General features: G+C 31.9%; 5 protein-coding genes across 5 annotated transcripts in view; 2 read left to right on the top strand and 3 right to left on the bottom strand.

Moving 5' to 3' along the window:
- LOC149891668 (E3 SUMO-protein ligase ZBED1-like) overlaps window positions 1-15991 on the bottom strand; it is a 588790-nt gene that overhangs the window by 359103 nt on the left and 213696 nt on the right. The window lies entirely within an intron of this gene.
- Window positions 2834-5582, bottom strand: LOC149891686 (uncharacterized). The gene has a single exon (XM_090080279.1). The coding sequence runs from the start codon at window positions 5473-5475 to the stop codon at window positions 2977-2979; it is 2499 nt and encodes an 832-aa protein (XP_089936405.1). The 5' UTR covers window positions 5476-5582; the 3' UTR covers window positions 2834-2976.
- LOC145191264 (uncharacterized) lies at window positions 5870-7587 on the top strand. The gene has a single exon (XM_080068326.2). The coding sequence runs from the start codon at window positions 6298-6300 to the stop codon at window positions 6814-6816; it is 519 nt and encodes a 172-aa protein (XP_079924452.2). The 5' UTR covers window positions 5870-6297; the 3' UTR covers window positions 6817-7587.
- LOC145191237 (formimidoylglutamase-like) lies at window positions 7877-8827 on the top strand. Its single transcript, XM_090077977.1, has one exon. The coding sequence runs from the start codon at window positions 7877-7879 to the stop codon at window positions 8825-8827; it is 951 nt and encodes a 316-aa protein (XP_089934103.1).
- LOC145188645 (uncharacterized) lies at window positions 11593-14637 on the bottom strand. Its single transcript, XM_090077978.1, has 5 exons — window positions 14564-14637; window positions 14307-14451; window positions 14136-14201; window positions 12334-12760; window positions 11593-12179 (listed from the first exon to the last, which is right to left on the bottom strand). Exons 1-5 carry the CDS (start codon window positions 14635-14637, stop codon window positions 11593-11595), a joined length of 1299 nt encoding a protein of 432 aa, XP_089934104.1.

The following is a 15991-nucleotide window of genomic DNA, read 5'->3' on the forward strand; positions in this document are numbered from 1 at the left end:
GCTGTGGTCAAGTCTCGATCCACATGAATAACAGCATATGCGCCCAATTTTTATCGTTATCCTATTTTACAACAACTGTAGATTTTTATTATGGCGGTTTTGATTCTTCTTTTTTCTGATGCAAAAGTATTTTCGCTAGAAATATAGCAAAAACAGTTTGTTTTATTTACACAGATCTGATGCATAACTAAATACTAGCATAAAAAACGTTGAAAGACTCAGCCTAACTCCTCTAATAACAGATACTATGGATTTTTGTACAATATAGTAATGTTAGCTAAATTGCATCATCTTGATTATGTAATCTATTGTGCAAGTTGTGTCAATCAGAAATTCGGTTTACCATTTCGTCAAACTTTTTACCGGGTAGTCACGCTTCGACAACTTAACTGCTGTTTCGCAGACATAACCTGAGTTTGCACAACCTTATCCAAGTGTTTTGGTATCCCGAATATAAATACCTTTCAAACATTGTGATACAAGCGTAAGATGAGCAATGCTTGGAGGTTTTTCAACAGCCAGGTAAAGCCTATCGTTCTGTAATGGGCATAAGTTGGAAAGGATGACAAATTGTAGTAAATTAAAACTTAGGAAAGTCAAAAACTATTTATTTAAGTAACTTTTAGTAATAAATTTGTTTAATAAATTTAACATTTTTTTTATTCCGGATATAAAAGCCAATGTTGGTGTGTTTATACCCTTTCTTTTTTTCTTTCATGGCTTACGACGCTAGTTTAAATTTTTACTCACACCTACGATAACATGCTCAGCTAAATCGAATATTTTTTGTTTGATGCACTTTAACGCGCTTGAGGCCTCTGATTTTTTGTTGCATTTTCATGCGCTTGAGACCCTTCTCTGATTTGCATTTTTTTGTAAAATCACTGTAATTGTAAGTCAAAACATAGTGAAGTTGAATTGCTCTTAAGTCTAAAAACTTATGAAAAACAGCAATATTCATATTAAACTTTTATTTTGTAAACACAGTTTCTTATTTGTAATATTAAAATTGATAAATATAAAACAGGAGAATTCAACTTTTTTAATTGGTTGTGGTTTTGTCTTTCTTTGTATAATTGTGATACTAGTACTGTTTTATTTCTGACTCTGAAATAAAACAGTAGTGGTATCACAACTATACAAAGAAAGTCAAAACCATTCAGATGAATTTAGAAGAGAGTTGATTTTTTAGATTTTTGGCCATACTGCAAATCGCTTTCTTAAACAAGCCACCAAACATAGCTCCCAACACCTTTTCATTAGAATTTCTTTTTCCATTATATCCTGGTTAAATCGGTCGCTTTCCTATTTTGAGTAGGGTCCGTGTTTTCCTTGAATTTGTCAAGGTAAGTATCAAGGATATGACTTTAAGTGATTTTGAGAGTATATTTTTATAAGAGTAAAAATCAGGTACTCATGGTTTTTTAGCCTTGCTAATGCCAGGAAAGCAAAAAAAAAATATTTGTTAGCCGCTTTTTCTGTGCTCTTTGGCTTCTTAGTAAGTTCGTAACACTATGATCATTCTTATTTGTGGTCAAATGAAGACACCAGTATTGACCTTTTCGTTAAAAAAAAGAGGCCTTGAAGGTACTTAAAAGCTTCCGACTCTTTGTCTAGAGCTGCGACAAATTGTTTCAAAAGACCTAGCCTAATGATTAAGTGGTAGTGTTAACACCTTCTGGGTTTATTAGCAATTCCCATCTGACATTCTTTCCTACAGAGAATACGGTTCGCTGTGGAGAGTTCCATTTGTGATTATAGGCCATAACTTCTCAAGAACTCCACAATGAAAACAGCAAAATATCATGAAGTTACCTTGGAGGCCACAGAAATGTTATTATTAGGAATTTTCTTAACACCTCCAAGTTAGAGTTGTCATACTTCAAGACATTCATAAATATTTAATTAGTTGAGTCCACTTTCATAAAATAAGCCATGCAGAGAACAGCTACTGTTCCCTTAACGAAGCAACGCAACTTTGATATTATTGGATGAATAGTTGCCATTTATGAACAGGGAACATTCATCTAGATTACAGATAATTTCTTTAGCTTTGAATAGACCAGTTACACTGTTGCATTCCTTATTTTGCAGACTGAAGAAGTTTGAAAATGTTTAGTGACGTTTTCTTTCTTTTAAACTTAATGAATATTTAGTTCAGCAACATTCATCGAGTTATCGGTGTCTTAGCACTGGAAGTTTTATATCTCAATGAATATTGCGGAACAGTTCTAGAAGGTTCTAAAAACTCTCAACAGTTCTGGAGAACTAAGTAATTTTCTTGATGCTTAGGGAGAGTTCTCACAGTTCCAGACATTTTTTAAGTTCTGGAACTGTGAAAACTCTCCAGAAGAAATATAATTTCGCTATGCACTGTTGTTATCGACCACATATTGATCTACATTTTAGTAGTCTGGGCACGATAAACAAAATGAAAATCAATATGAAATTAGGAAATTCAACTACCTTTGTTTAAAAAAAAAAAAACTGCCTAGACCTAATTGTTCTTATGAATGGTAAAACTAAACTTTTTACCTTTAAATCCCGCAAAATAACAGGCTGAGGTAATTCTTGATGCAATTAGATGCAATTACCATTGTCTCTTAGCATGGCGATACTTATTACAGGCCTTCCCGTCGCGAATCCGTATTTTTAACTGGGGGCGGACAATCTTACGGAAAATATAAAAAATGGCTGAAAAAATATGCGAGCTACATTATTTTCAGTTAATTTATTAAATTTGAAAGGAACTGTTCCAATGCACAAAGTGTCTAATGCAGTTTTATTAAATGTCATAAAATTTTAATAAAACAAGAAGTAATGAAAAACAACATTTTTCAGAATAATGAATGAGTTTTATTTAAAAACGAAATCACAAAAGAAAAATAAACAACCTTTAAAATAATGCAAAAAAAGCTATTAAAATAATCATCAAATATTAGAAATTGTTATGAAAAATGTACATAGCAATACTTTTTAATGTTTTACAGATAATTTTAAAACCTTTAATGCAGGTTCTTTAGAGGATTTAGGTGAAATAAACAAACAATAATTTTTAAGAAATATGTTTGACAATAAAACACCATGTTTCTTTAGCATGTTTAAGTTATAAATATCTGATATCATCATAAATATATTGCACAACGACTTTCTGCATGTCATTTTTTTCTCAATTTCAAAAATAATGTAACAAAAAAAAACCCACTGAACACAGCAATCCAGAGGTACCCTCAATCCACCTCTGTCCATAGTTTTTGTGTAGTCTCCATACAACTGAAAATAAAATGCAGTGTCAGTCAACAATTCATTTTCACTGACATCATCTTTTCTTGTAACATAGCCTGCAATATAAAACAGAGCCATTTTTGTACTCAGTGGCAAAGATGCTTCTAGTTCAGGCAATTGATTAATTATATCACAAGATTCTTCACTTCTAAAATAGCCACATTTTTGACATAAATGCTCAATATCAGTAGTGTAATCTGAAACATCAACTTTTAATTCCAATAACAGTTTAGCTTTTTCAATGTTTAATTTTTCAACAACATTTTGAACAGTTATAAAATATGTTCCGCCTGAACCTTGTCTAAACTTACTGAATGCTTTTTCAATATAATCTGTTGAGAACTCTCCTAACATAACATAAATGAAATTGTTTTTTAACAAATATTTACACATCTCTACTAACCCATAACAAGTATGCCAAATTGAAGTACCTGTATCTCTAGTTAAGGATTTTATTCTACACCCTTGTTTACCACTCATTTTAAGAGCCATATCCCCGAAATCAAGTAAATATTGCAAATTCATGTCTAGTTCTTCCGAAATAACTCTTTTACGAGAATCTAAAAATCGAGTGTCGCCATAAATTTCTTTTACACTAACTATTTTCCAGAATTTAGTAACTTTTTCTAAAAAACAAATGGTTTCATTCATATTACAAGGGTGGATAACTTTTGAATAAGTTTTGAGAGCAGCTATAGTTTCATCACAAAACACTTTTAAACAGTGTGAAACATTTTGTCTTTCAATAGGTTTTGGATGTATAGCTACAAAATTTAGTCTAGATAATTTAATTAGCTGATCTTTCTCAAAATCAAATAAACATTTAAGGTCACTCCATTTAGCAGTCATATTTTGATTTTTTTCAAAATGCAATTCCTGTGTTTTTTCTGTTATCCAGTTATTTCTGATACTTTTTAGTAGATGAACATAATCAAAAAGTAGAAAAATCCCACATTTTGTTAACCAAGGTTTTTCTTCAACTCTCTCAAATAAATTAAAAAAAGCTTGATTTGTTCGATTTCCATCACAAATAACTGAAATAACTTTTCCATTGCTAGACTTGATTGAATTAATAACATAGCATACTTGCTCAAACAAAAAAGAAGCATCCAAATGACAGACAGGTATCATTTTGCACAAAAAAGATGGTCCACCTTTTAAACATTTAACCATGATACCCAAAACAGTATTTGCTAACAACTCAGGATTATTTTCAGCTTTTCCAAATAGAGAACCACCATGGTAGAGAAGAAGAGACTTTACATAAACCTCATCTACCAGTATTATACAATTTCTCTGATTCTCCTCTATATTTGAAAATACAGTGCTGATAAAACTAATATCTGAAACATTCTTTGTCCTAGATGTAATTTTTGTCAGTGTTTTTACACTCGGAAGTTTAAAATCTTTTCTTAACTGATTGTATAGACTTCGAGATGTTGAAAAATAAGAATACGATCTGATGATTGTTTCTATACTATAAATTTTTTTACCTACTTCTGATGCATTCATAGATGCAATATGATCTTGTAATATCAATCTTTGATGATCAGCTTCAATGTTGTTCAGATAGCGAATTGTTTCTTCCACTCTTGACCAACAATCAAGAGTGGTAATATGGTTTTTAGATAATGAAGAAATAAAGCAACGAACACCAGCATGAAGACTTTCAAATTTAAAATTGCTTGAGATATGAACAGCAAACATAGGTATACAGTTAACATAAAAGGAATTTGATTGGATGTGCAAAACTTCATTTACAACAAAATTTGTTACAGGACAAACAAATTTATGATTTTTAATATCTTCACATAAAGAAATGAATGTAAACAAATCACTTTTTAAATATTGTGACAACTCATCACACTTTTCATTTCTGATAGAAGACAACACTTTAGTAGTGGACCTTGGTTTTAAAGGTTGAGTTGGTATAATACTTGATGGAATATTAGGAAAAATTGAAGGAGGTTCGATTGGTCTATCTTTCCCATTGACACGAGCTTTTAAAAAATTTTCTGGAAAATGTCTTTCACAGACAACAGTATCTGGCTTATTTGGAAAATTACTTCTTGGAATTGAATTTATCCAACGATTTCGTTCTTCTTCATTCGAGGGAAGCCTATAAACTCGTACTTTATTTTTAGTGTCATAGTTTCCTCTACATCCAGGAATACAGCACTTTTTAACCATTTTGTGACTATCAACTGCTCTCAAATCGAAGTTTTAAGACTAAACTTTCCGTAACATTGTCCGCCCCCAGTCAAAAATACGGATTCGCGACGGGAAGGCCTGTAATAAGTATCGCCTTGTCTCTTAGCAAAAACGGCCGATGAAGGCTTTTGCGCCCTGGTTAAACACACTGAGCTTAAACTCAAAAAAATATAATTTCAGCACAAATTATTAGGTCGAATAAAGTTTTAACACAGGAAATTTTAATATTTGTTAGTATTAATTTAGCAAATAGGAATATGTGCATGTCTAATTCAAAATCTTGTATATAACTGATAAAAAAAAAAACCTCACTATAAAAAGATTTGCTCTAACATTTTAACGTCACGGATTTCAGATGCTTTTTTTCTAAGTCTCTTTATTGCGCGTGACAACTTCAAACATTACCGAAGACTATCTCTTACTCCAAAATTTTATTGCTATTTAAATGTGTTTATGCTCGTCCTCCATGTTAAGTAGTTAATTTTATTACTGAAATCAAGCTATAACGTTTAAGGGTGTAATGTAAAAAACATGTGTGTGTTTATATATAGATAAGGATGAATCTGTTTTAAGGTATTCACTAATGCAAGTACTTGATAAAAAATGTGTCTGACGCTATCATTTATGTATATACATAATTAGTATAATTATCAGCAATTCAAAGGTGAGTTGTTAGTATTACACAATTTGCTGAAGTTTTATATGTAAGAAGGTTATTTAATTGCTTTAGAGTAAAAATTATATTAGGTATTCAAAATATTATTTTTAAAAACTAACAGCACTATAAGTATGATATAAGAAATGGGGAACAGCTGTTTTAAAACAGAACCTACATATGCAAGATATCGTTCAAATACAAAAAGTAATGAGCCAAATTTGGATAATGTAGTTGGTTCCCTATTAGAAATGGATCCTAGTCTTCAAGATCGTGAAGAAGGAGTGACAAAGATAAATTCATGGATAGAAGAAATTGGACCAGAAATGTGCATGTCAGCTGAACACTTAGAGATAAGTCGTTGGAAGTGTATCAAGTATTGGGAGGCTCAGCATACATGTGATATATATGGAAATGAATATTCTTCTGGTCTTAAGCTGACTGGATCCTGTGTAAGATTTTATTTTGAAAAAAGACTTGATGGTTCACCCCCACGATTAGTAATAGAACATTATGGAAGATCTGTTAGTGTTCCAAACAATGATTCAAAATTTTTGTCAAGTTGGGCTGAAAACCTGAGGCTATCATTCAGACGTAAAAATAAAACAATAAGGCATAGTTCAAATGCTAGTAGTACTGGTGATATTTCTAATCAGCGCTTTTAAGCTTGTTTTTGCTTTAATATATCAGTTGATCTTAACTTTTTATTTATTTCTTCACTTAAAAAGAATGTATTTCATTCTTCTCATAATGTTCTTATCTTTCTCATTTAAATATATTTGTGGTTATGATAAGTGGTTTTTAGAGGTTTTCATAACTCCCATTTCTCTATGACTCATAGATGAGTTTTAGTTAAAAAAGATGAATCCATGTATAGGAAGTTAAATGTTGTTTTTTACTTATCTCAGTTGAGTTATTCCTAACTAATGTTGTGATTTCTAAAAATGATGAAGTTTGTTTTGGTCTCTGCTTATGTAAAAAAGGGTTTTATCCTTGCTTCAAGAGTATTTTTCAGCAGAAATTTTTTAGCAAATTAAACTAATCACAGTTTTTAGTTATAAAGTAAAGAGTAAAAACAAAATTTTTGATATATTACTCTAGAAAATTGTGGAAATTGTTTTTGATTTTTAAATTATTTAGTAACAATATTTTATTTGATTAAAATAAGTGTTGATAATTACATTACATGTTATATGATCAGTAAATATTTAAATGCTTGCATGCTACTATAGTTGAATCCTCACTGATTTTTAATTCAATTCTGGGATAATAATATAAAACCTATATTGAGTAGATTATTTTATTTGGTTTTTTAAGTTAATTTATTTAACATATAGATTATAATTTCAAAATGTTATGAAGCTGTATATTTTTTATTTTGGTTTGTGTTTTATAATCAGTGATAGTTTACAAAATACAATTTTGTAGAATTTCAATCTTGTCATTAGTTATCTTCAGTCCATATATTAGGTACACCAGGTTCTGCTGGGTGTTTTTTTTAACTAGAAAATTTGGTGCTTTAGATAATTCTTTCATAGGTTTAAAAGAAAGATTTAAAAAAAGAAATCTTCTTAGGAATTTCTTATCTTACAAAATATTCTTCTTGGAAAATTTAATTTCATGGTATAAAAATTTATCAACTTTTTCATTCTGTCTCTTTTTCTTAATGTTTTTTTTTTTTTTTTAAAAAAAAATCCTTTTTTTCAGTGTAAACAAGAAAAAAACATGTCTAAGATTGGAGATCCGCGCCTCGGAGATCTTTTGTTGCTCCCATTTTCTAATTGCAAAAAAGCAAAAGTTGCAATACTAGGCTATCCATGTGATATTGGTGTGGAAAGAAACAATGGTCGTGTTGGCTCTAAAAATGGACCCAGCTGTATTAGAAAAAAGTTAGAAAAAATGGGTCCAGTAGTCAATCCAGAGTTGGATATTGACTTAAGTGTTATTTATTTGGAAGATTATGGAGATGTAAAGATTAGTGATTCACTTGAAAATAACCATGTGAATTTAGTAGCAGATGTTTTAAAATTGTGTAATGATGGTTTTATAGGTGTTGTTATTGGAGGAGGTAATGATCAAAGTTATCCTAATGCTAAAGGTCTAATGTCTTCATTGAAATCTGGAAATATAGGGGTTATTAATATTGATGCTCATTTGGATGTGCGTCCTCTAATTAATGGCAATCTTGCTCACTCAGGAAGTCCTTTTAGACAGTTACTTGAAGATGACATGTTTGTTAAAGATGGGGGCATGTTTGTGGAATTTGCATCTCAAGGAAGCCAATGCTCTGCAGAACATGCAAAATATATCAAAAACAAAGGTGGAAAGATTGTTTGGTTATCTGAGATATCCAAGTATGGTGCAAAAGATTCCTTTATGAAGGTGCTTGATGATCTTAAGGGACGACCAATATTTGTATCTTTTGATATTGATTCAATAAAAGGTGCTGATTGTCCAGGAGTTAGTTGCCCTGCTGTTATTGGTTTATCTGCACAGGATGCTCTTGATATCTGTTTTTTGGCTGGAAAATATGATGGAACAAAATTATTAGATTTAAGCGAATTTAATCCAGTTATTGAAGAAGATCGTACTGGTCGATTAGTTGTTAATATGATTTATTATTTCCTACTAGGTATAGCTGAGAGATTAAAAGGGCTTTCAGAAAAGGCTTTTTAAACTTTCTTCATTTAATAATTCTCTCAATTGGGTGTTGAGATGAAGTTTAAGTTCTTTTGTAATTTTTTATATGTTAAATTACCAAACGTTATGAAAGTATTAGTATGAATCTTTTCTTTTTTTCGGTTAAGAGATATTAACAAAGATTTGATAGTCAAGGTCTTAAGTATCAGATCCTTGAGATTATAACCAAGGCTGAGCACCTAAGACTCTAGGCCTAGGTCAAGATATAAAAAAACCAGAATCATCCTTCAAGACTTTCGAAAGTCTTAAGTTTCACTTAAGAAAAACAAAATTTTTAAGCAGTGTCTTAATCTTGTTTAAGCCTAAATATCTGACCAAAGGCAAAGGACTTGAAGTTGAAATATAAATTGTGTCCTTAAAGGTAGTACTAAAACCAAACAGCATTATTGCTTTATTCACATTTATTGATATATGACTGAAATGAACATTCTGAAAATGCTATCTAACTTAAGTGTTTTTTACAAAGCTTCAGTTTCAGTTACTAGTAGAACAGCTCTTTACACCTTACACTTATTTACTTATGGTGAGTAAATAATTTTAAAATGTTGCATAATTTTCACTGAGTTAAACTCATATGTAATAGAGGATACAGTCCTTAAATGTAAGTCATGGAATCGCAATCCATTCCGAATATACTCAAATATTCGAATGATAAAAACAAAAATTGATATTCGGATGATTGAAAATACTGAATATTTAAATACTCAATTGAAAATACAACTGGGTCACTTTTAATGAACAGGTGAGGGAACTGATTTCTCATCACATTCAATCAGGATATTTTTGCACTTCAATATTGTTTTTTTAATCTCTTTAGTTTTTTTCTTCAAAGTAAAGCCAACCGAAGAATAGGTCTGTCAAGTTTAAAGTTTAATCAAAAAGTGACCAGGGGGATCAATGTAAATCCAGAAAAGTGATCAGGGGGATCAATGTAAGTTCAAAAGTTTTTAACTCAAGCAAAGAGCGTGTCCGGTATCAATAAGAAAACGTTAGGGGTTGCCTCTAAAGTTCACATTAGTAGGCTTTACGCGATAGCGTTGGTAATGTATAACAGCGTGCTAAACTTATAAATACGTACAAATCATTCTTGATATTGCTTCAAGAAATAAGGAGGCTGAAATCCTGATAGATAAGAGCTCTGCTGAAGTTGCTGCCGCTTTGATTTGAATACTCAAGCGAGGACCCTTATTCGACCAAAATAAGAGGACATCACTTATATATATTTGAGCCAATGCCGCAGCAACTTTGCCTAAAGCTGTGTATACACTCAGCAGTGAGCAAGCTGGTATGACGGGGAAGAAACATTCAGAGGCAATAAGGGCCAAGGCGGTCGCACAAAAACCCTCTCTTCCTGTTGTGCGCGAGTCTTAAGGAATCATTGCTTCTATTATTAGCAGTTGTTTGAAATTTGTTTTAGCCAGACGAACTCAGAGATGAACGCCATCATGCAACTGATCCTATATGGTCTTTCAATTTTAAAAATGTGAATCGTCAGAGAAATAAGCTTGACTCTACTACCTAAAAAATGGGCCACCACGCAAATTTGTTCGCGAAGAGTTGATGATTGTTCCACTTGACATACTGAATCGGATTCTCATTCCGCCTAAAAGCAAATAGGAATTGTTCAATAAAAGTATTAAAGCGACCAATTTATTGCGTCAAATGAAATAGAGGTGTAACGGATATGATATCCGGCCGGATTATCCGGCCAAAATGCCGGATAATCCGGTTTTCGGTATCCGGCCGGATATATTATTTATCCGGCTGGATATGGCCGGATATGATATTTTGGTATTCTCACACTCCATGCGTGTCTACATACTTTATGGATGGCTCGTAACTCCAATTAACAAATTTTATGAAGCAACAAGTCTTATATTACATAAGAAAGAAAAAATACATAGAAAATAACAAACAAAATTTCAACAAATAACTAATTTCAAATGAGTAAATGCAAATAAAAGAGATAATCTATTTTCATACCATTGTGATGAATAAATAAAAGCATTTCTCCTGTTTTAGGTAATAATCTAGATCTTTTTTTCTCATAGATGTTACCATGTTCTGAGAACATTCTTTCTGAAAATACGGATGATGCTGGAGTGCATAGGTGTTTTAAAGCAATTTCTTTTAATAGAGGAAATCGTTCTTCTTGCATCCAAGCCTTCAATGGACAGCATTCTCTGTCTACCAGTGGTTCAGAAATAAATTTTTTTATTTCTTTTCTAATCAAAATCTCATTCGATTTTTTTTTCTACTTTTCCTTTTTTTGAAGGTATCGTTTTTTCAGTTGTTGCATTTATAATCTCTTTAAAACACGATTCAAGTGAGTCTTCTTCTTTTTCAGTATTTACTGAAAACTTTAATTGTGGTGATTCATTTACATGAAAATCTACTTCTTCTGAACAAACTATTATTTTTTCAAAGGATAAAACATCATTTATTAACCAATACTTAGCCTGTTTTTTGGTATCATCATCAAAAAAAGAAAACTTATATCTTGGATCTATTGATGTAGCCATAACATAGCATCTATTTTTCGTGATGTGCAAAGACTTTACATCGTTTGCTTCTGCAAAAAATCGATTTTTTAAAGAAGTTTTAAGTTGACTTGAATACTTAAATCAACTTGACATTTGGACATATATTTATTTAATGCGTATATATTTGGAATAACAGAGGACAAAGTTGTTATTTCTGAACTCATTTCCTGAGTTAATTGGAAAAAAGGTTTTAGCAGTTTAAATAATGCTTGATATAAGTGTCCATTCAAAAGTAGAAAAAGTCATTAAGTCAGAACGTTCTGCTAAGTATAGTTGAACTGGAATTTTTAATTTGTTTAATCTTTCAAGCATCAAATAAGTGCTGTTCCATCTTGTTGGGACATCTTGAACAAGACAAAGATTGTCAAGATTTTGTTGTTGCTGAATTTTCTTAAAATTGCTACATGCTAGGGACGAATGATTGAAATGAGTTACAAGTCGACGACATTTTGCAAGTACATTAATTACAATATTTTCACTCATGATTGAATCTGAAACAACTAATTGAAGTAAATGAATGGTACAATGGATTGATGGAATTTCGGCTAGATTACTCCCTTTAACCATATTGCTAGCACCATCTCTTACAAGAAGGTGTCGTCTTTCAACTTGAATTTTCCAGCTATCCCACATACTTTCTAACTTTTCAGATATGTTTACTCCTGTATGGCTTTCAGATAAATGAGAAGCATGTAATACCACAACAATTCTGTTAAAATCTTTATCAATACAGTGGGCTGACAATGAAATAAATGATTCGTGAGATATCGGGCATGTCCATGTATCTGAAGAAAAGCTTATGTGGTTTGCTTTTTTTAACTTAATAGAAATTTTATTCTTTAATTCCATGTAAAGTTGAGGAGTTATTGTTTGGGAAAAAATATATTCTACTTGGTAAGGAATATCTAGGTTCTAGATGATTTATTAAATTATTGAAACCTGTATCTTCAACTAAAGTAAACGGCTGGTTGTCTAAGGCCATCATTAACCCAATTTTACGATGAATAGCTTGGGATCTAGAATCATTAATGTTCCATACTTTTTTTGACTTTAAATACTCATCTATTGAAGTCTGCTTAGAAGTTTCACAAGCGATTTCCTCACTTTCTGTTGTACCAGTTGAGAAAACTGCCGGTGTGAGCTGAGCTGTTCTTTTCTGTTCACTTTTATTTCTCTCTTTACGATATTCTTTTGGATGATTTATTTTAATATGGTTATGCAGAGGTGTCGTACTAAAACACTTTTGCCCAGCCTCCTTAGTTCCACGTTTAATTGTTTTTTTACAGATATTACAGGTTGCATACGCATCACTTGCGTCATTTATTTTATATAATGACCAGATAAAGCTCCTCATTATTAAATTTTCCTGAAATATAAAACTATACGTATTCACAATTGATATTAAATATTTAACAATAATACACACATTTGATACCAAAATATTTGTTGGTATAGAATCTATAATAATAAATGATAATTTCGATATAACGTTATTATCTATACTATAGATAATAACGTTATATCGTATACACTATTCTTTTATTACAGAACAAATAGAAGTTCTATTTGTTCTGTAACTAACGTTCTATTATAGAACGTTAGTTTAAAAATAATGAATGAAAACTTCTTGCGAAACTCAATTTGAAGATAATAAAATGTAATAAAAATTTGTTGTTTCGAAAAATGAATTTAAAATATTCATTCAAAGAAACGTTTTAATTTCAAAATTCCAATTATGTAGAAGTATAAATTCCTCGAAATTCATATCCGGCATATCCGGCATATCCGGCATATCCGAATCCAGCCGGATACACAAAAAACCATATCCGTTACACCTCTAAAATGAAACCCATCTGGTGGTGATACTATTGTGTATAACCCACCTTTTTGTGTCCAGAGAGCTTAAACTAATCTTATTCTGTTCGTATACTCCAATTTGATGAGCATGACTCTTAATAACGACTTGCTTGTGTCTAAACTCTTTTCAAGACTTTAACTTCTGCTTTTTGAACACTCTTGGCCCTGAGCCTTTTTTTTATTATTAACGACCATGATAGATTACATCTTCGGTCGCAAATCAACAAAATCAGCAATGAGGCGTTCATTACAATCATCTTTAAACCAATAACTCTTTGTTGTATTTTGCGCTATCAACTGGGTATTTACTAAAATCATAATTTTCCGAGCGTACCTGCATGTCTTCTTCAGTCTCAACCTGGAACAACAAACTGTTGGTGTCGGTGTATTGCAATCTAGCATTACCAACATATTTAGCCTTAATGTTGTTATACCAGAAGTTGTACACTATATATTTGAATAGGTTGAGGACACCCTGACCAACATATATTGGTTTGTTTAGGTTTTGAACTGTCATAATGCGGGCACTTTGGATTTATTGCTTTGGCAATTCTTTTCCGTAGCATCGAGATCCTACTCAAGCTCAACTTTAGTCTTTTTTAAGATAGTGTGCCAGGACATGCTAGGCAACGAGAATTATTGCACAGAATCGAAATCATAGTGATGAAATGATTTGTCTCTGAATTCTTTAAACACATCGGCGAGTAGTAAAGCATCAGTTATCAAGTCATATGAGAGACACTAAGTATTTTATACCCGATTGTGTTCTAAATTTTCTGCCTCTGTTGATAGTCTTTGTCTGTCATTTAAAATTGAGTTAGCTGACTATAGAAAGCCTCCTTCGCCGGTAAGTCTCATTGAAGCGTTCATGTTTGTTGACTTACTCGTATAGGTGAGACCCAAAATATACCTTTGCGGCGTAACAATTCCAACTCATTTCCGTTACCACACTTATGCAATTTTTAATTATTTTTAAATCATTTATCTGTAATTTTTATTCAAGTGCATTCAGAAAAAAGTTCAAGATCTTAAAACTACAGATGAACTCGAGATACTAAACACCTATAGTCATATAACTTTTCCATGTTATTCGGGATGCAGTTTGTATTTTCATTTGTCTCTCCTAATTTTCCCAAAGTAGACATGATTAGGTACCCATCATAGCCTCGAGGGTTGTGAAAGCCCACTCGCAGCTTATTTCTTTAAAAATAGATACGGACTTTAAAATTATACTTATTGTGCACGGCACCTCGGTATTTTCCAGAGATGTTACAGTGATATTAGATTCCTAGACATTATCTATAATTCCTACACCAGAACCCGCTCATTCAAACCACTTATTGCATATGTAACAGTGTGTTGCATTATTAAACGATCTTCAGTCATCTTCAGCCATGATCGTTGAACTATATGAGGCTTCACAGATCTCTTCTAGTACAGATTGCATGACTAGTTAGTCCTTTATAGCATTTTCACCACGGTAAGATATTGATTCAACGATTACTCCGTCATTGCGGATTACTACATACCAATAGCTGCATGGAACCTGCTTAGAGATCTGACGAGTCGAGTTAAAAACATTTTTTGTTAACTGGTTTATTTAACGCTTCAAAGTCAGAATAGATGATGTAGGAAACGCAAATGTGCTTGTGATGATTAGCAAAATTTTAAGATTTTAACCCTTTTCTTAGCATTTCAGTGCGTTGTGCTTTCTCGCTTATACCTTTACAGTCCTCCACATGAGGTTTGAGTAAACTATTGCTTGAGAGCGCATGCAGACTTTGGCGGCAATGATGCTTTTTCTCTTTAAAACTTACTATTTTTATTTAAAATTCTTTGATCCATACATAATGGTTTTTATCAGGATTGTTTTTGTGTGTGATAAATAGTAAATCTATCGTACGAACGATCTTGCAACGAAAATCGAACGAACGATTGAACGAACGAAAAAATAATCGCACGAACAATCTTACAATGAAAATACAACGGAAATATACAATGGGTTAACCCTTTAATCTAACCTAAGATATTGATTTAGAAATGCAATCTGCTTATCAAACTTGGAAAGATCAGAAATTTTTACTGAAAATTCAATTTCATCAAATCTTTTATTACCAAAATGTTTCAATAAGCCGTTGGGTGGTCTGAATGTTACCCATGTCCTACTGGATATAATGCAGAGAGTATTGCCCATTAAAAACAGCGGTTGTCCTCGTTTTAAACAATCGATCTTTTTGGTATAAATGATGCTGTTTATACACATGAGCTTTATTGGAAGGATTTATATTCAGAGATTCCAATATCCATCGAGTAACAACTAGTGACGCCAGACCCTTCATTCACATATTTATCAAGATATGTATAACTATAGTTTGATATCCATCAAGTATGTCTTTTATATCGTCTTTCTGCAGCACTGGATTTTTTTCTCTTTTTAAAGGTAAACAGTTTTGGTTTTCTCAGATGAGTAAGCACTTTGATTGAAGACTTAATCTATACTGTAATTTCCATTTGTAGTATAACATTCACCTTAACACCATAGTCTTTTTGTGCCATCTCAGATGAGTAGATCTTTTCCAGACCGTGGCCGAATAGTAAGACACTGCTCCATAGCCTTTAGCAATTCTAATTTTTTTGCTTACGGAAAAAATTTTGGAAGCTCTCCTTGTTAATATAAAACTGCGCCGCTATTAACAATTTTGCATATGGCAAGCAAGGGCGCGAGAACCGCTTGCCATAT

The sequence above is a fragment of the Hydra viridissima genome, unplaced genomic scaffold (genome assembly GCF_058129835.1).
Source record: "Hydra viridissima isolate aposymbiotic clone 2 unplaced genomic scaffold, HvirCarnegie_v1 scaffold_2, whole genome shotgun sequence".
NCBI lineage: Eukaryota > Metazoa > Cnidaria > Hydrozoa > Anthoathecata > Hydridae > Hydra > Hydra viridissima.